Consider the following 25,930-nt stretch of genomic DNA (forward strand, 5'->3'; position numbering starts at 1 on the left):
AGTTCGTAAACTGTTGACCAGTCAACAGACCATGAGTGTGAGAATTGGTTTAACAGTTAAAATGTTGGTTTTAAATCGTATTACTTTTATATAGGAAAGAAAATGAAGGTGTATAACAATGCAGGTTGTTGACGTTTTCTTTAGAGTGCAGCTGAACCAGGCAGTAAACTACTGGTAGCAACAATTGTTGAGACAAAAAATAAACAAATGTATATTTTTATTTATTTACATTGTTGACCTAAAATCTGCTTCTTCATCATGACATCACAATTACTTACTTATACCAGTTCAAATGAAAGGATCATTGAGATTAAAGCTGACGTGAATTGATTCATGAATATATTGGAATTCTGTGTCCTTTATATCTCTGTTTATCTGTCTTAAAGGTATTCTATTGTAATATGTATTGTGGTATACAAGGGGTGAGTTTAGCTTCATTTTACATCAGTGTTTATGATTTAATTGTGCAGATAGACTTGACAGGAGTACTTTGACAATAGTAATGTGTAGGGAATAAAGAACAAGTGAAGTCACATTTTATAACACTAAGCAGTGCTCAAAACACAATTGAAATATCGAATCAGTGAAACATTCTAAAAGTGACAAATTTAGGAGAAAAAGCTAAAATAAGCTTTTTTTTTGTGTTAATGTAAGCAAGTATTTGCAGTAAATAAATCGGTAAACAAGTCAAAATTATGTAATAAACACAAAAAAATTGCAGGAACGAAGTATGGAAGAAAAGTTTTTATCCTCATTTTCATCTAAATTATTCAAATCTTTCAGAATGTTCTACTAATTAAAAAAAGGCTATCCAAAACAAACATGGTAAATAAACTGGAAAATTGTGTACTATTTAAGGGTTCATATCAGCTTTTAAGGATGCCCTCTTCCCCCTATCAACTCTGGCCACATCATTAGTGGTGAACTATGATACAAATACACCTCCAGTTTGTGACGGGTCTGTTTCGATGTCTGTAGATTACAGATTTTGGCAGATCGGTTGGTTGACCGTTTTTCCAGTACTGGCCTAATGCAGCAGGAATACAGCCATGTCAAACTTCACATCACCGTGATGAACACACTTATGAGGCGGGATCCAACCTCCATCCCGGGCGAGAGGCCTCCAGAGGGAAAACGAGGCCCCAAAGAAAGGGAGTCTTTTGATGCCATGAATGTAATGAAAGTGAGAAACTTTTTACTCTTTGTAAAATTTCAAATTCTAAGACTTGGATGTTGAAGTGTGGGCACTGTTGTTCTTTCAGTAACTTGCACTAGTTACATGAAGTACTACATGTGTATAGCATTGTACAACTTTTAATGTTTGCTATAAAGTTATTTGCTAAATCTAATGGTTACTTTTAAGACGATATAGTAATGTAGTAAATAATAGTTCTCCTTTAGCAAGTCGCATTATTTTTTAGCTTTTTACATAATTTTCTGGCTTACTGCCCAACTTATTTAACAGCCTTTAATACTGGATTATTTCAAGAATTACACATAAGTAAAACAAGTATGTTACCCTTGGATGAAAGTACTATGGGCAATTTCCTTATACACAGCTTAAAAAGGAAACATTATTCTGGTTGTACAAAAGTATTTCTGATTGATGTACAGGGGGTCCTCAAGTTTTTAGTTAAAATTCAAATATATATTATCAGTTTTCTTTGATGATCTTTTCAATATCGAATTTTTAAAAAAAGGAATCCAATTAAAGCAAGACTGCAGGTGCATTTTGCTGCATGGGAGTATTTAATTCTTTCCTGCACGAGGACTTGCACTTTGACAGATAAATACAACCGCCAATGTGATATTAAAACAAAAATGTAGATCGACATCAAAAGCCACCGATGCCAGTTGCACACATCCTTTACCCTACATGATTTCACATTTATCGATACCGTTGTACACATTCCACAGCAGTGATCTTTCAGTGACATTTTAATGATCAGAGCCCACTTACACAAAATTTTAACTTGTGTGCAACTGGGCCCAGCATAATAGAACGGCACCTTTTTAAATGCATATTCTTTTTCATTTTTCTTTTGTAAGAAATTTGGACACCATGACTTTGGAGATTATACCATTGACACTCTGCATCTTTCACAGCGACATGGACTAGGAAAAGATGGTTACTATGGATGTGCAGGATCAGTATCATTACCATAACAACCATATCATGTGACATTCAAGTCTATGGAGTATCCGAATCAACAATTATGTTTAATAAAATAAAAATATGTTGATATGTGTTGCTATTTTCTGACAGTTCAGCATCAAAAACAAGATGAAAATCTTGAAAATAACATTTTATTAAAGGCACAATAACAAATTATTTTAACCACTTGCAGATTATAGATTTCTTTTTACGACATTAAACAATAGTTTGTTCACATTGAAATCAGATTGATTGTGGAATTTCGTTCAATCTTCATATAAATTGTGAAATGGTTTCCATTAAAACAATATAGAAACGTACAAATTGTGTAGAATAACAAAAAACAAACCTCGAGTACAATTAATGTATAATGATTGTCCCACACAGAGGTCATTGGTTTCTATCGTTATGGTTTTCATCTGAACATAAAATCAAAGAACTGCCAATTATTTTTTAAAAGCAAGTACTCTATGCGAGAAAAATGCAAAGTGGAAATTTTTTTTTAGATTTGAACTGAACAACTTGTGTAAAATTGATCAGTAAATTCAGAATCTGTCATACAAAATAAAGTATTTCACAGATGTAAAAATTTATATTGGAATTTTCTAATAACATTTTACCAATATTTTATTTGGAATAAATTTTTGATGTTTCATTTGTTTGGATAAAAGCACTGACACATGTGACCTTTCAACTTGAAAAATATTTACTCATAAATTAAACAAGTTCATCACAAAATACGAGGAATAAATGTGTACTTTGTATTATGGGTTAATTTGTTACCCCGACCTTTCCTGGTCTTTATACCCAGCAATACAAACTAGACATTCAATCCGGCCTATATCAAGTACTATTTTGAATAACACAATATATGTCTGTCGGGCACTGAACATTGGAATATTAGCTTTACAACTAGTCTTCCAGAAGTTGAACAGTAGACCGAGTCATAACTTATTTTGGAGAGGTCATACAAGAAGTGAGATGTAATTGAAATTCTATAGTATTTGTAAATGCAGTATGTCTTTACAAGGGAGAGGGCTAATATAGGCCAAGTCTGCTGCCCAATCCCATCAATTTATTGAATAAATATTGTTTAAATCATGTCTTTACAGTTCAAATGAAATTCATCAACTCCAATGGCTTAAACATAAAATGGACGATATGACTAAATTTTTATCACATCTAAAAGTAAAATACAAAACAATCAATACATTGAAATAAATACAATACAACCTTGACACGGACAAGAAATTAATTGTGAATATTGAACATGCGTACTTATTCATTTTATTTAAAACAATAGTTTGGTATCTCAAAGAGGGTACCATCCTTCACTTTGTAGTTTATAACCAAAAAAATCAGAAAATATCAAAAAAGAGTACTTTATACCGGTACTTTCAGATAATGTGTAAAATTAATCACTTGTTCTTTTGAACATCAATAAACCATTAAACTTACTTTCCTTTCCCAAACTCTTCAGTTTATAGGCAACAGGAAAAGTCAAATATAATCACAACTCAATCCAAATAAATTATTTACAAAACATTTGGGACAATGACATTTAAAACACATTTTTTATTTATATTTTTTCCAAAAAAAACCCAAAAAACCAAACGACCCAACTGATGAAAAACCATTGTGATTTCATTCCTATTAATTTACCAAACGACCAAGTTTTATGTTAGCAGTAATCAAAAAATTTATGTATTCCAGTTAAAACATAAATAAAAAATTCTCACAAGGTACATGTTTAAAACAACAGTTTGCTGGTCAAAATGTTCATAATTCTCACACACGCAGATACAATGGCCCTATCTTCATTCACAGCAACAATATAAAATATATATTTACAGTGCAAGAGCATTCAATTTTGTCATGGTCTTTGTAAAAAGATTTTTGCACAGCAGAACATACATTTGTATACATTTATAAATAGAGTTCATAATAATTAATCAACAACATCAAGCATATCGCACATGGACCATCATTAAACACAGCCATACTTTCTAAACCTCTGAGACTGGAACTGAGGGTTTTTACAAAACATAACAGTGTCAGAGTTAGTATTATAAAATTGAACGAGCAAATAACATTGAAATATGAAAGCATGGCAAAATCTGACCACCAGGAGTTTCGGTTCCTTACAGTGGAATTGCACTCAACAATCACAGATAAGTATTATCACATTTAACACATAAAACCAAAACATTTGCTGAATTGTTCATAAATACAAAAATAAAACAATGCAATGCCACAATATGTAGTAGACCAGTTGTGCTCCAAACTGAACTGTTGCAATCCAAGTTCTTGCTTTGTTGAACTTAAAACATCTGATGCTGTTGGTTGGTAAATATGTAGTTCTTTCCGACTGGTTGGTAACCTCAGCAATTTTGTGATTGTCTAACAATACATTTGTATGTAGCTATAAAACATTCTGATTGGCTGCTGGCCTCTGCAGTGATTGGTCTATGTCTATTCTTTCTGTCCTGCAGCCTTGATTTCCTTGTGTTCAGCCTCCCAGGCAATCTGTTTCTGTCTCTCCTTTTCACGCTCTCTCGCTGCCTCCTGTAGATTTAAATGCATTCATTTAATTAAGTTCCTACTTTATCTGCTAATATAAGGTTTTTAGCTCACCTGAGCTGAAAGCTCAAGTGAGCTTTTCTGATCACCCGTATTCCGGCGTCCGTCCGTCCGTCTGTAAACTTTTCACATTTTCAACTTCTTCTCAACAACCACTGGGCCAATTTCAACCAAAGTTGGCACAAAACATCCTTAGGTAAAGGGAATTCTAAATTGTTAAAATAAAGGGCCAGGCCACCTTCCAAGGGGAGATAATCAAGAAAAGGTAAAAATAGGGTAGGGTCATTAAAAAATCTTCTTCTTAAGAACCACTGGGCCAGAAAAGATGAAATTTATAGATAAGCTTTATTAGGTAGTGCAGATTCTAAATTGTTAAAATCATGGCCCCCGGGGGTCGGATGGGGCCACAATAGGGGGTCAAAGTTTTACATACAAATATATAGGGAAAATCTTTAAAAATCTTCTTCTCAAGAACCACTGAGCCAGAAAAGCTTAGATTTATATGAAAGCTTCCTTATATAATGCAGATTCTAAATTGTTAAAATCACGGCCCCCGGGGGTCGGATGGGGCCACAATAGGGGGTCAAAGTTTTACATACAAATATATAGGGAAAATCTTTAAAAATCTTCTTCTCAAGAACCACTGAGCCAGAAAAGCTGAGATTTATATGAAAGCTTCCTGATATAATGCAGATTTTAAATTGTTAAAATCATGGCCCCTGGGGGTCGGATGGGGCCACAATAGGGGATCAAAGTTTTACATACAAATATATAGGGAAAATCTTTAAAAATCTTCTTCTCAAGAACCACTGAGCCAGAATAACTGAGATTTATATGAAAGCTTCCTTATATAATGCAGATTCTAAATTATGAAAGTCATGGCCCCCGGGGGTCGGATGGGGCCACAATAGGGGGTCAAAGTTTTTGTTGTTGTTTTTTTTGTTGTTGTTGTTGTTGTTTTTTTTATATAGTGCAGATTCAAGTTCGTTAAAATCATGAACCCCGGAGATTGAATGGGGCCTCAAGGGGGGGGCATAAAAGTTTTACATACAAATTTATAGGAAAAATCTTTTAAAATCAACTTCTCAAGAACCACTGAGCCAGAAAAGCTGAGATTTATATGAAAGCTTCCTGATATAGTGCAGATTATAAATTGCTAAGATCATGGCCCCCCGGGGGTCGGATGGGGCCACAATAGGGGGTCAAAGTTTTACATACAAAGATATAGGGAAAATCTTTAAAAATCTTCTTCTCAAGAACCATTGGGCCAAAGAAATTCATATTTACATGAAAGCTTTCTGACATAGTGTAGATTCAAGTTTGCAAAAACCATGGCCTCCAGGGGTAGGTTTGGGGCCATAATAGGGACTACGGTTTTACATGCAAATAAATATGGAAAATCTTCTGATATGGACCAAGGTGACTCAGGTGAGCGATGTGGCCCATGGGCCTCTTGTTTTTTATGTGCTCCAAAAGTTGAAGTCCATGCAAATCTACTGCATGAAAAGAGCCTTTCAACAGTCATGGCACACATATAGTGGAGAAATTTTTGATTTAGTGCCCCATACTATGCTCTGGAGGTTTAGTAAGGATCAAAAGTAGAGATACATGTAACATGTTTGCTGAAAAAATCATATAGCTGTGTCACAACTGTATCAATCTGAAGGACCATTATATATATATACATTTATATGTATAACAACCAATCGGATCAGTCCATTGCCAGTACTTTCAGTGACCTTCAGCAACCTTGTCAAAGTCTATTTCGAAATTAATTTATTCAGGAATCAATTTATGCACATCTATTGCATGTAATTGGTAAGTTACCCGAAATTTTAACACAAGTTTTCTTTTAACTCAACCTTTTTCTTGACAGCATATTTCTTAAAAACCTGTGGCTGTTGAAAGGATATCTATTAATGAGTTAAATCACCAATTACCCACCTCTTCTTTCATCTTGTTAACCATGTACTCAATATTGATTCGGAGGCTCTCGAGTTTGCGTTCACTTGTGTTTTCTTCATTCATGAGACTCAGAGCTCTGTTCAGAGGGAAGAAATCGTACACATTATTCTGGAGCTGTTTAAATACGTGTAGTTCCAGAGCTGTGTAATCATTTGGGCGTGTCTCATCCAGGTGGAGGAAGAAGAAGAGATAGGCCCACTGATAATGCTGTGACCTCACATGTTTCTCAAAACCCTGAAACAGAGATTCTGTGTTGCAGTTGTGTGACACTTTTTAAAGTAATAGCCAATTTAAAGGAGCTTTAAAGACTATCTTTTGACTTTGCAATTTTGTTTACATCTTGTAAATTTAAAACTATTTTTTGAACATTATATTTGTTTCATATAATCCTCATCAATCCAGACAGATTAGACATTTCCTAAAAAAAAAAGAGACAACTGGTAATTTACATTTTGATATTTGGTGCAAAGAGGTGAAATATTGTTGAGTTATGCAACTTACATCACCATGTCTCTCAAAATCGTACGACTCTCTGCTGCAGATAAAGCAGTTATTCATCATATCCTTGTCAATTTCCCACTGAAAATACAATACACAATTCTTATTATTGGGAGTGATTTTGCTTATTACTGTGGCAAGCCTGAATGGTTTCACTATACAAACACAGAGGCAGCAGACATACTGTAAATCAATTTTTGCTTTTGTATAAATTTGCAAGATTGCCTTGATATGAAAATATAGTTTTTGTGTATAATCTAAATTGTATATAAAAGTTGTGATGAATGAACGGAACATTCTGAAAATGACGCATCACTGATAAAATCATCAAGGTAAGATCACGGGAATAAAGTCTCAGGTAATATCAGTGAATTTCAGTAGGCAGGGATGAAAAGTCTCGGGTAATATCAGTGAATTTCAGTAGGCAGGGATGAAAAGTCTCAGGTAATATCAGTGAATTTCAGTAGGCAGGGATGAAAAGTCTCAGGTAATATCAGTGAATTTCAGTAGACAGGAAATAAAGTCTCAGGTAATATTAGTGAATTTCAGTATGGAGGAGCAGTTTCCTCTGTATGAAGAAAAACATGTGTATGGGTTAAATGATTACAATTATTCTTTTCTGAACAAAGCCCAAACTCAAACTTGATCTGTAACACATCGATATAAGTTCATGCATAAATAATTCAATAGCTCATGCATAAATAATTCAATAGTTACATTAAAGCCAATGGGGATCCATTATTTACTGCATCCCCGAGACAAAAAGTTAATCCCTTCTGTATTACACTGTCACAGTTTTTCATAGCACAGGCTGATATATGGCTCTAGCCTATAGGCAGAGCTCTAATAAGTGGTCTCCGATAAGTTGTATATGTTCAAACGTTAACAATGTAGAATAGGTCACAGAAGTAATCCTAATGAACTTAAAAAGTCCATTTTGCAGCCAGGCAACCAGAAAGACAGAAGAAGAATGAGGATAATCTTATATTCTACTGCAGAGAAAAATCTAGGCATTTGATTGGACAACAAGCCAGGAATATGAAGCCATGTACCCTGCCAAGAATAGATGGGATACAGAATGGCTTTGATAGATCTATACATTTAACTGCTTTGTTAAATAAACATTGCTCTGCAGTCGGACATATTCGTTATATAGATTTTTGGCAGGATATATGGACTCATATTCCCTGTCAAGCCTAACGGTTTGGGAGAATATAAACTTTGACAGGGAATGAGTACATATACCTTGCCAAGAATCCATATAAATAATAATACATTTCCGGCTTTCATTTATTCTGCCAAAGACCTATTGGAAAAAATGTCAATTTTTGTTTTGAATTTTTTTTCAACAATTCCATATCTAGATTCATATCGACTATATCATTTGCACATTTAGAGTTCAAATATGAAGAGAGTCATTTAAACAGGAAGAGTCGTTCAAAAATGAAGAGAGTGATCTTAACGTGAAGAGAGTCATTTAAACATTGCAAGAATCTGAAGCAATACCTTGGCATCTCTGAGCTGGGAGAAGGTGTCCACTATGATACCAAAGATGATGTTCAATCCTACGGTTGTAACCAGGATAAAGAAGGTCACGTCAAATATAGTAACATGTATAACTTTATCCCACTGGTCATCCATCAAGGCCTCAATTGTCTGTTAACAAAGAGGTAAAATACATAGTGCAATGACTAGTGGTGGGAAGAAATCATTCAACAATAATACTGTAATTATGAGTGTAATGAAAAGTTTTTGAAACATAAATTTTTCTATAACTGAGGTTGTTGGAAAACTTTATATGCTGTTACACATAAAAGCAACATATGCACACAACAAATTGACCAGAATCAATGAATATAAATTATAACCCTATAGATAAAGCCCCCACAGAGAGTGTAGAAAAGCACCTCACTGCACTTATATACAACATAAATGTAAGTTATGCCACACATGTCTTTTTCCATATTAGCGAAATGTCACAAATATTTGAAACTTATATTTACTATAAGCTATACTGTTATCAATTTTAATCTGTATACAGTTGGAACTCCCTAATCTGACATCTGTGTAATCAGATTTTATCCTAATTATATTCCAACTTAAAAATTTCCCAGTTTACATGTCCTTTACATATTTGTCTAATAAAGCATGTTGATTGTAATGTCTATGTACACATTTGCAGCATCTGAAATATTCACTTCATTATTGTATTCAACTGTATGTCTCTTTTTCATAATCTACAACATGCACTACAGTAACTTGAATAATATACTATAAAATTCAATGTTTCGCGCTGATGTGTAGCTGAATAAGAAAATTCTGTTGTATTCAAACATAATTAACTTAATTAATGCAAGTGGAATTTGATGACAGTTCGAGAACATTTTGTGAGAAACCAGAATAGAATATATGTATCTTAAAGTTTATGAATTATGCTGGGAATGTCTGATTTAATACTGTTTTGTTATATAATTGACAATTTCTTCCAAAAATTACTTTCAAAATGACTAGGATGATAGTTTTAGCGAATGTCAATTTTGCTTTGAATTTTTGTGACTTTTACTGGCACTTGAAATGTAACCTGATTATATCCTGTCTATCTGATCAAACAAAATTCCAATTTGACGGTGCATCTACACATGTGCAGAAGAGTATCTATGGCAGAGACCTCAGAAAGTATATGTATCAATATTGAGTCACAAGACTGATATAATCAACTGGAGAGATAATATTGGTGATATTGTTTTAGATAAAAAGTATAATTTTGATATATTATACAATATTCAAGTAACCTTATATCCACACATGATTGCATTGTTGTGAATATAGATACTGTAAATTCCTAAATATACGTGAGGAATTTATTATTGCGTATTTTCGCGAGAGACATCACTCGCAAAAAAGAATTCATACTTTTATTCTTATATTGCTAAAATACATGCAAAAACACTTGATCAACAGAGCACTCCCGAATTTAATTTCTCGCGATGAGGTCCATGAGTTATAAGGACTCTACAGTACTGGTGTATCTGAATTACATAATACTAGTAGAGACAAGCTGTACCGTGTAGGGCGAGTCCACAAAGCCGTGGTGGATCATGGTGATGAAGCACTGGTACACCGTCCTACAATGTCGCCCGTCTGCCTCCTTGAAGAAAGATTCACGGAAGAAGGCAAACGAAATTAGCGAGTAGCAGAAAAACACTGCCAGACCCAGCAACGCCACCATCAAAAGTGATTTACCTGCCAAACAAAACGGATTCTTAGGTCTCTAGGAGAATGTCATATTAAAAAAAATACACTGTATATAACAAATTTCTGTGAGGGCCAAATTTTCTTTTAGTTGTGTTGTACAGACATTCTGTGGAATTCTATTCTTTCTCAAACAGGAAAGAGTATTTTTTTTGTATTGTTTTATGTCTCATTAAAGCATCTTTAACTCATGTAGCCCCCAGCTTTATAGGCCCAAATTTCAACTTGTGCTTGGTGATCAGGGCCAAAGCAGTGAGGGTTCAAGACCATGCCAATGCCTGCTACGACACAAAACCCAAGGCAAGGACTTTCACATCTAATGCTAGGTGCTTGGTGAAGGCACAGTCATTACCTATGTTAAATGTCTACGATTTGACATGGAATAAAGATTGAGACTTGAACGCCAGTCTCCCTTTTGTGAAATAAGAACCCTGACCACTAGGCTGCTGTGACCCTTTACAGTATGAGTAAACCTCCATGAAGTGAGAACTCTTCACAAAGTTTCTTCTCAAACCATGAAACTTTGACCCTCGAGGAAATTAAAGATAAAAAATTTACAACACATACTGTGATTTGTTGAGTGATCAACATACATAATTATTAATGGCAAATACGCATTCATAAGTATTTATTATCATTTCAGGTGATGAAATGTTACAATATTCTGATCATCATTATTAACGCCCTTACCGTTTGTGGTTACTGCAGCGATGACTCTCTTAAGTAGCTGGTTCAACTCAGAAATATGGAGGAGGTGGAACGCAAAAAAATACCCATAGAAAATCGTTCCCAGAATCGAACACGCAAAAAATGCCTAAAATTAAAAAACTTGTATGTGAAGAATTTAGTACTTGACTAAGAAATAACACATTGTCATAATGGTTGACTTCATGAAAAAATTAAATATGAGCAATATTTCTTGTCCTTAGAAATGTAATTGTCTAGCCAGAAAGCTCATTGTATAACTATCTGTAGATATAGCGAGTTTGAGTCTAGCCAGAAAGCTCATTGTATAACTATCTGTAGATATAGCGAGTTTGAGTCTAGACAGAAAGCGCATTGTATAACTATCTGTAGATATAGCGAGTTTGAGTCTAGCCAGAAAGCTCATTGTATAACTATCTGTAAATATCGCGAGTTTGAGTCTAGCCAGAAAGCTCATTGTATAACTATCTGTAGATATAGCGAGTTTGAGTCTAGCCAGAAAGCTCAATGTATAACTATCTGTAAATATCGCGAGTTTGAGTCTAGCCAGAAAGCTCATTGTATAACTATCTGTAAATATCGCGAGTTTGAGTCTAGCCAGAAAGCTCATTGTATAACTATCTGTAAATATCGCGAGTTTGAGTCTAGCCAGAAAGCTCATTGTATAACTACTGATCTGTAAATATTGCAAGTTTGAGTCCAGCAGAGGTTTCAATTTCCATTAAAATTACACTTTTTAAAAAAACTAAAATAGTAAATTTGGAAGTTTTCAATTTCAATATCATTGTACATATTCCATATCCTTTATATGTGTTATTCCTTCTTAATTTAAAATTTAACAAATGGCAAGATAATTTACGTTCATTCAGAATAAAAGATCATCATTGCTAAGGTGATCAGGAACATGTTCTCCATTTTCACTGAACTCTACTGCTTATAAATAGTACTAGAACTGCTTCATACTGCTCTAAAATCATATACAGCTTTTGTTATTATGAAATACATTTGCTACAATACATATTTAACTTTTTGCTCTGATTTTCTTCTTTAAAAAATCAGATGTTATGGAATATTGCTTAAAACACGTCAATTTCTAGTAAACAAATGCACTTACAAAATAATATATTGTTTTGAAGTTGTATATTTCAATCTCCAAATTTGAACGCCCCGTCTTCTTCTCATGCCAGGATCGGAAATCGATGTCATCATCATTGGATGATCTGCATTCAAAAAACACTAATCTTCAATCATTAGGGATAGTAAAATAATCTACATTAGGGATAGTAAAATAATCTAAATTAGGGATAGTAAAATAATCTACATCAGGGATAGTAAAACAGTCTTCACAATGAGATGTTCGTGATGTGAACTTTTACACATGCAATGTTTTCAAATTGGACAAATGCAAGTTCCCAAAAGTTTTTAGTTCCTGGTGCAATGCTCATACTTACAATTTGTTTTTGATCCACGTATAAGGGGGGAATGTGGGATTGTTGGATATCAGGAAGGTGATCAGGACACAGAAACTTAAGACGTTGTGTACTCCTCCATACACATACAGAAACGGAAAGTAGTTGTCAAAGGTAACCTCAGGCTTGGCACTGAAACATTAAATTCATAAATTTAAGGCCTTTGTTTTCCACAACTGTTGAAACAAGAAGCCCATGGGCTACATCGCTCACCTGAGCCACCTTGGCCTACATCTGAAGACTGATGTAATCCGAAACAAGAGTACCACAAACGGTACATAATACATCCATGAAATGCTTACATGTACATAGGGTGTTTTTCTTGTGCTATAATTTGTATAACTTTGCTTCAGGTATCATCAGCCATCATGAGGCTGTGACAAACTTTCATATGAACAAAGGGTCTTAGCTTAAAAATCTAGATTTCCTCAAAATGGACCAAGTTCAACAACCTGCAATTTTTTCAAAAGTGGAAGAAAATCAAAATCCTTCCCCAGATGCACATCTTCAATACCCATACAAACACTCCACAAAATAAGATGGTCAAACAGTATATTTCAATGTCCAGTTTGACCCTTGACCTTTAAACATGTGACCTCAAAATCAATAGGGGTCATTTTCTCCTGAAGATGTACCAGTGTACCAAGTTTGATGTCTGTCAAGCAAAGGGTTCTCAAGATATTGAATGGACAGTATATTCCTATGTCCTGTTTGACCCTTGACCTTTGACCATGTGACCTCAAAATCAATAGGGGTCATCTTCTCCTGAAGTTGTACCAGTGTACCAAGTTTGAAATCTGTCAAACAAAGGGTTCTCAAGATATTGAACAGACAGTATCTTCCTATGTCCAGTTTGACCCTTGACCATGTGACCTCAAAATCAATAGGGGTCATCTTCTTCTGAAGATGTACTGGTGTACCAAGTTTGATGTCTTTCAAGCAAAGGGTTCTCTAGACATTGAATGGTCAGTATATTCCTATGCCCATTTTGACCCTTGACCATATGACCTCAAAATCAATAGGGGTCATCTACTCCTTAGGATGTACCAGTGTGCTAAGTTTGATATTTTTCAAGCAAAGGGTTCTCAAGATATTGAGCGGACATTATATTCCTATGTCCAGAGTAGATTGACCCTTGACCTTTTGACCTGAAAAACAATAGGGGTCCTTTTCTACTCATAACCAACCCACATACGAAATATCATTATCATCAAGTGAATGGTTCTCAAGATATTGAGTGGACAACATGTGGTCTACCGACTGACAGGTGCAAACAAATATGCTCCTCTTGTTTGAAGGGGGGCATAATAAGAAGGCTCTCACTTGAAAACTGTGGGAGGAGTAGGGCGGACAAATTATGTACCCTCCATATAATAATTATTTCCAAATAAAGGGGCAAAACTCCTGGGAAAAAGGTTGAAATGGATCAAAATTGCAGTATGATCTAGAGTGACCTACAAAGAAGCTACACGGCAAGTTTCAGCATGATATGTAAAAGGGAAATGAAATTATAAAGAGAAAACCCCGAACGGACGGACGTACAGACATCGCTGTACCATAATACGTCCCGTCTAAAGACGTACATATAATAAAAACAATATATACGTGGCGACATAATTTGACTATATTTAATTACTACAAAATTTCATTAAGAAAAAAATATGGCATAAAAGTTAGTGTTGTATTATGTTTATCAATCTATTCAAAATCAAAGACACATGGGGTAAGGCCGGACATCGTATCCCACACCCTTCATTTCAAAAAATTTAATTATCAATTAGATTAATGTGTTTCTGAACTCTGTCAAAGCTTTATTTAAAACTACTAAAATTTGATTGTATCTTCTTTCATTTTAGATACATCGAATTTTAGTACAGTATAATCTGTCTAAACCGGCTATGTGTGGTTCCAAAGAAATCGGTTGGTTTGCATAGAGTCCGGAGTGCAGAATGTTGACAATAATGAGAGTTGCTTCCCTTGTATTCACTATCTATGCATACGTGTGTAATGATTGCTAATGTTTTAATATACATGTATCACAAAAGAATTCAAAATGTAAAAATATGTCAGTGTTTTATTGTCGTGTTCATTTGAAAAAGTTTCAATTTTTATTAAACAGTTTAAAATCTGGGAATTATTCGCGCAATTTTCTGTTGGTAAATTGTCGATTTCGTCTACATCATCGCCGTTATCAAGTGCTACATTATGTACGTTCGACAAGTTTGTGTTGTGTTCGTTTAAAATTTGTCTTTCCCAGCTTTCATTGTAAATGTATCGCTTTCAACTGTCTCAATTTGTGAAATGGAAACTAATGCAATGCCGAGTGATAGACCGGATATGGCGAGTTGTGCTAACTAACTGCATATCATCACTGTCTGACTCGCCGTAGAGCTCCGAGAAGTCCATGAGGGGAAACCCTGCTTTTGGAAAACAACGGGATTGTTGCCGATTTTGTTTAATTCCAAGAATGTATCGAATTCATCGATTAATTGAACTTTGTCTTTTAATGTCAGTTCTCATCTCTGTCGTTAGGGGGAGCGCCATTACCTCGTGCATGGTGCTGTCATAATTGAAAAGTGCACCCCCTAAAAATCAGGTTTTATTTTAAACTGATCGCGACTCCTCGCCAGTTGCACTCTTTTACTTACCTGTGGCTTCCCTTGAGACACCCTTTGTGTACACCGCGTGTGATCGGCCGAATACCGACAGGTTGGTCATCGTGGGGTGGCTGGTTTAAATGCGATAATTAGAGCTAATTACGAGCAGTTGGGACATTGTGTACACCGAATACAAATGACCACAACAATTAGGGTGGTGTATCATCGAGGGGCTTGTTTACACAGGATAATTAAAGTTAATTGATAGCAGTTGGGACTGTGTAAGCCGGCCGATATACAGAATACGCAGTATCCGGAGTACAGGGAATTATTAATAAAGGATTTGTTAAAGAAATGTTAGGGACTATGTTTTGTGGCCCGAATTGACAGAGTGCCGGAGTACTCAGAGGCTGGTTTGGACAAATTATACTGTAGTTTTAATTAAGCTTTCATGGAATTCAAAAACACGTTTAATTTAGTTGTTATAAAATGAGTACAAAACATCTCAAAAAAAAAATTAAAAAAAAATTCAAAAATTGCAGTAATACTAATGGATGGTGGTCCCCAACCCCCCTGCCCTTTCTGCTTCCATATTTATCTTCCCCAAGCTACGCTGCTGATTGTGGCCCCAACCTACCCTCGGGGGCCATGATTTGAACAAACTTGAATCTGCAATACGCTAGGAAGCTTTCATGTAAATGTCAACTTTTTTGGCCCAATGGTTCTTGACAAGATTTTTAAAGATTTTCCCCATATATTTCTATGTAAAACTTTGATCCCCTATTGTGGCCCCAACCTACCTCTGGGGGGCATGATTTGAACAAACTTGAATCTGCAATATGTTAGGAAGCTTTCATGTAAATCTTAGCTCTTCTGACTCATTGGTTCTTGAGAAGAAGATTTTTAAAGATTTTCCCTATATAAGTCAATGTAAAACTTTGATCCCCTGTTGTGGCCCCAACCTACCTCTGGGGGCCATGATTTGAACAAACTTGAATCTGCACTATGTCAGGAAGCTTTCATGTAAATGTCAGCTCCTCTGGCCCAGTGGTTCTTGAGAAGAAGATTTTTAAAGATTTTCCCTATATATTTCTATGATTCTTAAGAAGATTTTTAAATGACCCTACCCTAATTTTGCATTTTTGTGATTATCTCCCCTTTGAAGGGGGCATGGTCCTTCATTTGAACAAACTTGAAAGCCCTTCATCCAAGGATGCTTTGTGCCAAGTTTGGTTGAAATTGCCCAGTAGTTCTGGAGAAGAAGATGAAAATGTGAAAAGTTTACAACGACAATGACAGACAATGGACAAATTTTGATCAGAAAAGCTCACTTGAAAAAATCACTGATGTTCAAGCACTGTAAGAGAGAGAGAGACAAACTTGCAGTATAATTATTCCTCAATGCATTTTTCAAAACCTCCAAGAACTTTTTCAAAGAAAATCATTTCATAACCTGAAAACAAATGACTTCAGAACAACATTACAAACTTCCAGAAAATTTTGTACATGAAATATTAAGTAATCAATCAATGTCAGAGTACCACTGTTACTAAAGAAACAGCCAAACTTTAATGAAAAGCAGAAAATATTCAGAATCTCAGAGACATGCAATACCATTATTTTCATAAAGTACCAAAAATTCACATCAAATCAAATCAGACTGCAGAATCACAGGGATTTTGATAATCCATGAATACTTTGCTCTTTTTCAAGTGTCTCATCTTTTAGAATTATATTGCTGCATAGCAACCCTCATGACTGAAGATTATGTGGTTTGACATGAAAGTAAATTTCTATAGAATATTTACCTTCCAGTGTCAGATGATCCATCTGCTAATTTAGGATCCCTCCAGGTCACCATAATTATACAACTGATGAAAAAACTCATAAACACAACCATGTAGTTCATAGGGATCCTGTCAAATCAAAGTTTACAGTTTGTAAATCAGTTCATTCAATGATTCTGTCAAATCAAAGTTTACAGTTTGTAAATCAGTTCATTCAATAATCCTGTCAAATCAAAGTTTACAGTTTGTAAATCAGTTTATTCAATGATCCTCTCAATTCAAAGTTTACAGTTTGTAAATCAATTCATTCAATAATCCTGTCAATTCAAAGTTTACAGTTTGTAAATCAGTTTATTCAATGATCCTGTCAATTCAAAGTTTACAGTTTGTAAATAGGTCATTCAATGATCTTGTCAAATCAAAGTTTACAATTTGTAAATCACTTCATTCAATGATCCTGACAAATCAAAGTTTACAGTTTGTAAATCAGTTCATTCAATGATCCTGTCAATTCAAAGTTTACAATTTGTAAATCAGTTCATTCAATGATCCTGTCAATTCAAAGTTTACAGTTTGTAAATCAGTTCATTCAATGATCCTGTCAATTCAAAGTTTAAAGTTTGTAAATCAGTTCATTCAATGATCCTGTCAAATCAAAGTTTACAGTTTGTAAATCAGTTCATTCAATGATCCTGACAAATCAAAGTTTACAGTTTGTAAATCAGTTCATTCAATAATCCTGTCAATTCAAAGTTTACAGTTTGTAAATCAGTTCATTCAATGATCCTGTCAATTCAAAGTTTACAGTTTGTAAATCAGTTTATTCAATGATCCTCTCAATTCAAAGTTTACAGTTTGTAAATCAATTCATTCAATAATCCTGTCAAATCAAAGTTTACAGTTTGTAAATCAGTTTATTCAATGATCCTGTCAATTCAAAGTTTACAGTTTGTAAATAGGTCATTCAATGATCTTGTCAATTCAAAGTTTACAATTTGTAAATCACTTCATTCAATGATCCTGACAAATCAAAGTTTACAGTTTGTAAATCAGTTCATTCAATGATCCTGTCAATTCAAAGTTTACAATTTGTAAATCAGTTCATTCAATGATCCTGTCAATTCAAAGTTTACAGTTTGTAAATCAGTTCATTCAATGATCCTGTCAATTCAAAGTTTAAAGTTTGTAAATCAGTTCATTCAATGATCCTGTCAAATCAAAGTTTACAGTTTGTAAATCAGTTCATTCAATGATCCTGACAAATCAAAGTTTACAGTTTGTAAATCAGTTCATTCAATAATCCTGTCAATTCAAAGTTTACAGTTTGTAAATCAGTTCATTCAATGATCCTGTCAATTCAAAGTTTACAGTTTGTAAATAGGTCATTCAATGATCTTGTCAAATCAAAGTTTACAATTTGTAAATCACTTCATTCAATGATCCTGACAAATCAAAGTTTACAGTTTGTAAATCAGTTCATTCAATGATCCTGTCAATTCAAAGTTTACAATTTGTAAATCACTTCATTCAATGATCCTGACAAATCAAAGTTTACAGTTTGTAAATCAGTTCATTCAATGATCCTGTCAATTCAAAGTTTACAATTTGTAAATCAGTTCATTCAATGATCCTGTCAATTCAAAGTTTACAGTTTGTAAATCAGTTCATTCAATGATCCTGTCAATTCAAAGTTTAAAGTTTGTAAATCAGTTCATTCAATGATCCTGTCAATTCAAAGTTCATTCAATGATCCTGTCCATTCAAAGTGTAAAACACTTCTTTGATATCAAAACCAAAGGCAATTTTATCATGCCTCAGACAAAATTGTTGAAATCTAATTGGTCAGATATTGCTCATATGATACAGTGAAAAAAAACGTATCATGTGAGAAAAATCTGTATTGAGCGAGTAAATTGTCGGGTTCGACTTGAAGCCGTGACAAAATTGGCGAAGCAATAAGTTGTATGTGTGTTGGTGTTTATCACAGAGTAATGATATGCGTCTAGTGCGGTAAAGATCAAACGCCTATAGATCCTTACTGCCGCTGGCTAGCCTACTTGTAGGTGAAAGGGAAAGTAGCGAAAGCAGAAATCTCGCCCTGCCAGTACATAGCCTCTACATTACTTAGACTCCTTCAAACGCCTCCTCGGGGCAACACACGGAAACTTGGGTCTAGCACTCAAGGCTAACATGAAGGGGATCTCGGAGTAGTAAGGACCCTAGAGGTGCAGAGTGCAGGCCCACCTGCGCGTGGACATGCCCTGGCTCTCACCAACCTTGCCCCATCTATGGGTCAAATAGTTCCACTGCCTTGTGGATGGCTTTGGCAAGTCAAAGGCTATGGAAGAAAATCCAGAAAGAAAATCCGTGTAGATGAACACGAAAGCAAGGGAAAGCAATCATCTAAGGAAAGGACAACCCCAACAGAAAACCACTGGTCCTCCGAGTTCAGGGGGTTATGCTTAGGGCCAGCAACCCTAACATGTTAAACAAAAGACGCTACAGAAACCTTAACCAGAGAACAAAATGATGGAAGAAGGATTGACACCATTCAGGACACTGGAAGTATGACAGGTGAATCATCCATCCCGATAGGAGATGTCCTTCGACCGAAAATAACCCGTAGAGTGGGCTGTTGGAACGTGCGGACCCTCTACCAAACAGGAAAACTAGCACAAGTGGTGAGAGAAATGGAGTATTACAAGATCGAGCTCCTAGGAGTCAGTGAAGCCAGATGGACAGGTAGTGGATCAAAACAACTAGTATCAGGACATCAGATACTCTACTCTGGAAGAACCGACGACCATCATAGCAAAGGAGTAGCCATTATTACAACAAAGGAGGTCCACAGAAGTCTTTTAGAATGGAAACCTGTGAGTGAGCGAATAATAACAGCAAGGTACAACTCAGTCTTCGCCAAATTGACTGCTGTGGTTTGCTATGCGCCAACAGATGATGCAGAAGATGAAGAGAAAATATCTTTCTATGACAGCCTACAAAAGGTAGTAGACGACACACCATCTCATGATGTTCTGCTTATCCTTGGAGACTTAAATGCTAAAGTTGGAAAATGCAACCAAGGTAAAGAAACCATCATGGGCCAGCAAGGAATAGGAGAATGTAACAACAACGGAGAGAGACTATGTACTTTCTGCCAAGAAAACGACCTAGTAATTGGTGGAACTATATTCATGCACAAAGACATCCATAAGACAACATGGAACTCACCAGATGGTCATACAAAGAACCAAATTGACCATATTATCATCAACAAGAGATGGAGAAGTAGTCTTCTCGATGTGGTTGCAAAACAAGGGGCTGATGTGGGAAGTGACCACTCTTTAGTACTGGCAAAAATCAAGTTAAAACTGAGGAAATCAAGGAAAAAAGATCAAAGACCACCTCCAATCAACATCCAAAAACTCAAAGATACAAAAACCCTGAGATCTTTTCAATTAAAAATCCAGAACAAGTTTTCAACACTCATGGAACATCCTGATGAAATCGATATGGAAACTTTTAACAAAGTATTATAATAATAGAAAATAGTCAACAAATACTTGGCCCAAAGAGAAAGAAAAAAGAAGAATGGATTTCAGATAAAACATGGAAAATAGTAGAAGAACGAAAAGAGAAGAAAAGTAAAATCTTATCCACAAAATCTAAGAGGCAAAAGGACCAACTCCAGGCAGAATATCGAGCTATTGACAAGGAAGTAAAGAGGAGTGCAAGAGCTGACAGAAAGGCATACACTGAAAAGCTAGCTTATGAGGCAGAACAAGCAGCTTCTAAACAAGACATGCAGACCCTCTATCGAATTACAAAAACATTAGCAGGCAAATTTCAGTCATCAGAGCTACCAATTAAAGACAAACGGGGAAATGTACTATCAAAAGAAGAAGACATACTGAAACGCTGGAAGGAACATTTTGAAGAAGTATTTAATATGAAAGACCCAGAGAACGAAGCAATAATATTACCAGCCACGGACACATTAGATATTGATACTGATCCACCAAGTATAGAAGAGGTAAAAAAGGCAATCACCAAACTTAAAAATGGAAAAGCTGCAGGCATTGATCAGATACATGCAGAGCTCCTCAAGGCCGAAGAATACTGGATACCTAAAATTTTGACAAATATCCTACAGAAGATCTGGGAATCAGAAGAAACACCATCCTTCTGGAAAACTGGCCTTATAGTTAAATTACCAAAGAAAGGAGACCTCTCAAATTGTAACAACTATAGAGGAATAATGTTGCTTTCTGTTACCATGAAGGTTCTAAGCAGAGTGATACTCGACAGAATTGCAGAAGTAACAGATCCCTTACTGCGTCAAGAACAAGCAGGCTTTAGGAAAGGGAAGTCGTGCGCTGATCAGATATTCGCTCTCAGACAAATTCTAGAACAAAGCAATGAATGGAACTCCCCATTATACATCAATTTCATTGACTTCACCAAAGCTTTTGATAGTGTTAATCGCCTAGCCCTAGAAAGAATCCTTCATCATTATGGAATCCCAGATAAAATCATCTCCATCATCAAGATGCAATACACTGAACTTAATGCCAGAGTTATCTGCGGATCAAGCCTATCAGAGGAGTTTAAATTGACGACAGGAGTGAAACAGGGATGTCTGCTCTCTCCTCTTCTCTTTACCTTCTGCATCGACTGGATTATGCGAAAAACAACTAGAAGCAAACGAACAGGGATTACTTGGGGTATGACAGAAGTACTTGAAGACCTTGATTTTGCGGACGATATTGCACTGTTATCTCACCGTCATCGAGACATGCAAGAAAAAACCACCCAGCTCGCAAAAACAGCTGAAACAATTGGCCTTCATATAAACACCTCCAAAACCAAGATCATGAAGGTCAATACCATATCAGAGGAACCAATCTCCTTAAATGGCACAAACATTGAAGATGTCACCAACTTCCCATACCTAGGAAGTAAGATCACCACTGATGGGGATTCAGAGGCAGATGTACAAGCTCGCATTTCTAAAGCCACAGGAGCGTATGCTGCTCTGCGGAACATCTGGAGGTCAACAAAGTTTAGCACCAACACCAAAATTAAGATCTTCAAGAGCAACGTGCTTGGGGTCCTACTATATGGTGCTGAATCTTGGAAAGTAACCAAGTCTATTTCCAACAAGCTGGATGTATTTCAGACCCGATGTCTCCGCAGAATATTGCGCATCTTCTGGCCTAACACCATCTCAAATGACGAACTGTACAAAAGGACAAACACCACTCCTCTATCCCAGACGATCAGAAAGAGAAAATGGCTGTGGATAGGACATGTATGCAGAATGTACCCAAATTCCATCCCAAGGGTTGCTTTGAAATGGTCACCAACTGGCAAGAGAAAGAGAGGAAGACCAAGAGAGACCTGGAGAAGATCGGTGGAGAAAGAAATGAAAGATAACAACTGGAGTTGGGGACAGGTCCAGAAATGGGCGAAAGACAGACCAACATGGAAGTCTCTGGTGACAGCCTTATGTGCTGACAAGCACGAAGAAGACTAAGTAAGTAAGTAATAAGTTGTATGATATAGACCCTCACATATACAGTTAAGGTCTTCAACGTGATAAATTCGTTACACAGTTAGTGACCTGATACAGAAAAAGCCTTGCCCGATACGGGTTATCTTTTCACACCATGTATTTTTCCGTATCAGGTCACTAACTGTGTAACTAATAATATTGCTTGGGTTCAAATTTACTATTAACAAGTGGTCCACAGGCCTTATCGGTCAGCTGAATACTAGTGAAAAAGTATCACTACTCCCACGGGCTATGGAATCTAGAAAAAAAAATTCCTGTTCTGAATATCTTAGCTAAATTCTAATGTTCAGCAACAGTATAAAACAAGATGTGTCCTTAAAACTCCACTGCCCTCAAAAGTGCATACACTGATGAAAGGCTTTGAATAATAGGTGTATAAACATTAAAGCATCAAAAGATATGACTAATTTGGACCCATCCTAAAGTCATAACCCTGGGTTGTGAAATTCACCATTTTTTGTACATCCTTTTCTGCTATTCCTAAGTGTGCATTTAGATTTTATACAGTATCAGCAAACTTACACATAAAATAATACTATATACTAAGTTTGGTCCCACTCTGGGGTCAGAACCTCTACTCTGGGGATCATCAAATTTATAATTTTGGTAAAAGAGTACCTGCTCTATCCATTTACAGTAAAATATCTGTATCTCGAATATGGTTTATCTCGAATACCCCACTTGAGTCGAAGTCGACCGCCGGCTCCGACCGTTTTCCCTATAAAAATGATTTTAAAAACTATTTTGAACAGGTAATCTCGAATACCACGCTTATGTCAAAGTAATTTCAAGGTCCCATGCCCTAAATTCACCTGGTTTATCTCCAAGTACAGTTAATTTTCCGCTCTGCTAACCATACCTGGTGTTGTTAAGTCACACATTCACACCCACAGCTACACCAATTATAATTAATGACTGCTAATCCGCACTTGCTTTTTTTTTTTTATTAGACCCAGGTCACAATAATTGGTTCAACAGCTTGAATGATTAGTGACACCTTCCAACATTACAGATTAAGTCCACCACCAATTATGAACTAACACACCCAATTCCAGGGATGGTGTTTTGAATGATACATGCTTTATCATTAACATGTGGGTTAGATAAATGCACAAAATTGTTGAAATGCTTGAAGGTGAGCCAGGACATGAGTAAAGTAAGCATACAAATTTGCATGATCATCTTAATTTTGAAACACATTGTAAATTCAATGGGATATTTATAGATATAAAAAGAATTGAAATGTTTGTTTTTGAAATTCCACAATATTAATTTATCACCTAGCATTAAACTATAAGAAACGGAATTGTTGTTTATAATGCAAATCCCATACTATGCATCAAACATCTCCTTCAAAAAAATATTCAAGAACGATTTTGGTTATTTGAACCCCCGGATATTTCGGAAGTTTTTTTGAAGTCCCTTGGACTTCCAGATATAGATATTTTACTGTAGTTTCAATTTAGTATCAATAGCACTAAAGAAGATGTTATCTAAGTGTTTTACACATATCAAGAAGTTAAAAATGTTTATTGTTCACACATTTAATAACTGACCATTTTGGCCCCACCCTGATACCAAAACCCCTACCTCTGGGATTATCAAATTTACAATTTTGGTAAAGGACTACCTGTTCTTTCTAAATATCTATTTACTTTCAATTTAGTATCAATAGCACTAAAGAAGATGTTATTTAAGTGTTTTCCTGCTCTACATCACTATGCATTTAGTTTTTCTTACACATGTGTGGTTCTTGAGAAGAAGATTTTTGAAAATTGGTCAATTTTGGGCAGTTTTTGCCCTGGCCCCTAGGGCCCCAGGGGTGCTGAAATCCTGAAATTTACAATTTATGTCCCCCTTGTCCCAATGATGCTTCATACTAAACTTGAAAAGAATTGGAATGGTAGTTATTAAGAATAAGTTAAAAATGTTCAATTGTTAACGCACAACGGAGGACGATCGATAACCGATTGCAATAGGTCACCTGAGTTTACTCAGGTGACCTAAAAACTATCTTTAATAGTAAATTCAAACCCAAGTGATATAATTGCCTGTGATAAAAAAACATTCAATGATCCTGTGAAAGTTTAAAATACTGTCACTGCGCATTAACGAGATCTGCTAATTATTTATCTGTCTACTGTCAGCTAAATTAAAAAATAAATATACACAACTGCCATTTACTACAAATCTAAAATGTATAAAATTCTCACTCAAGACTTCAAACTAAAGCATAAACTATTGATCCCCATATGAAAGAAATATCTTTTGTTGTAGGATAGAAGGTCATTGGAATACTGCTTTAACGGTCATAAACTGAATTCTATTGCTGATGGCTACCTGTGTAGGTAAAATGAATGTTTGTGTGTTAAATCAGCATCAATAACCTCAAATCAGATATCAATTCTCAACCAACACGGCCACTATCAAATTTTACAGAAAATTAGTCTGTATTATATAACAATAGTCAGTGTTATGTAACATTCATCTGTTATATTGGGGATTTCCCCACGTAAAATAACCATCAGATGTTATTCTTATTCTATACTGTCCCATACCCCAGAGCAGTAGAATACACATCAATAACATTAGAATACGCATTCTATGTTCATGAATGGATTCCAAGGTGACACATTTTCTAATCTGATCCATTCTACGAGCCCTACCATAACTTGACCAGCAGTCTACCGACGGGGTTTGCGTGAACTTTGCGTTGATATTTGATGTCTTGGATGATGTCGCTGGCCCAGTCCATGAAGTCCCGAATTTTATTGCTGGGGGTTGTCCTGTCCACTTCATACTTAAACTTCTCCTTAATCTCTTCTCTCAAGACATTCTAAAAGTTATTAAATAAATTTTAAGACACCAAATTTTAATAACTGAAAATCATTTACATAAATAGGACATTTTATTTTTACTTCAGAATGGTAAGGTAAATTATAATAGATAAATTATGGATGAAAGTAAATGTTGTTTATATGGAACTTTCCTTCTTGTTTGGGATATACATGTCTAGTGACACTGAGGGTTAAATACCATGCATGAAGAATTGTGAAATCACACATTCATATCTAAAAGACATGCACTGCATGAATGTTCTGTCATTAGTACTAGTACATAACAATCAGCTCTTAATTAGGAAAGTACTGTCAGGGGAGATGGCTAGGAAGCACATTGATGCTTGTCCAACACAATGAAAATTTGAGAACAGAATTCTAATTCTTGTGAATTTTTGTGTACCACCATGAACCTGTGGACAAGGTTGAAAACGAGGTACATGTGGTACTTCTGAAACTTATATATTAATTTCTGCTGATTAATTAATAAAGTTTTCAAAGATTGGTTTCTAG

General features: G+C 35.4%; 2 protein-coding genes across 15 annotated transcripts in view; one reads left to right on the plus strand and one right to left on the minus strand.

The window, feature by feature from the left end:
• The window catches only part of LOC125658018 (activating signal cointegrator 1 complex subunit 1-like), a 50,914-nt gene extending 48,673 nt beyond the window's left edge, over nt 1-2,241 (plus strand). For all 3 annotated transcript variants that reach the window (XM_048889047.2, XM_048889048.2, XM_048889049.2), the window contains 2 exons: nt 979-1,183; nt 2,050-2,241. In XM_048889047.2, the coding sequence (XP_048745004.2) occupies nt 979-1,183; nt 2,050-2,166 (322 nt within the window). In that variant the 3' untranslated portion in view covers nt 2,167-2,241. The remainder of the gene's footprint in view (nt 1-978; nt 1,184-2,049) is intronic.
• A 50-nt stretch (nt 2,242-2,291) lies between these two features.
• Nucleotides 2,292-25,930, minus strand: part of LOC125658011 (inositol 1,4,5-trisphosphate receptor type 2-like) — a 122,730-nt gene continuing 99,091 nt past the window's right edge. For all 12 annotated transcript variants that reach the window (XM_048889036.2, XM_048889034.2, XM_048889027.2 and 9 more), the window contains 10 exons: nt 25,247-25,416; nt 17,030-17,137; nt 12,607-12,756; nt 12,270-12,375; nt 11,141-11,264; nt 10,263-10,441; nt 8,705-8,854; nt 7,202-7,279; nt 6,680-6,934; nt 2,292-4,720 (listed from right to left, as the gene is read on the minus strand). In XM_048889036.2, coding sequence (XP_048744993.2) covers nt 4,628-4,720; nt 6,680-6,934; nt 7,202-7,279; nt 8,705-8,854; nt 10,263-10,441; nt 11,141-11,264; nt 12,270-12,375; nt 12,607-12,756; nt 17,030-17,137; nt 25,247-25,416 — 1,413 coding nt within the window. In that variant the 3' untranslated portion in view covers nt 2,292-4,627. The remainder of the gene's footprint in view (nt 4,721-6,679; nt 6,935-7,201; nt 7,280-8,704; nt 8,855-10,262; nt 10,442-11,140; nt 11,265-12,269; nt 12,376-12,606; nt 12,757-17,029; nt 17,138-25,246; nt 25,417-25,930) is intronic.

The sequence above is a fragment of the Ostrea edulis genome, chromosome 9 (genome assembly GCF_947568905.1).
Source record: "Ostrea edulis chromosome 9, xbOstEdul1.1, whole genome shotgun sequence".
NCBI classification, from domain to species: domain Eukaryota; kingdom Metazoa; phylum Mollusca; class Bivalvia; order Ostreida; family Ostreidae; genus Ostrea; species Ostrea edulis.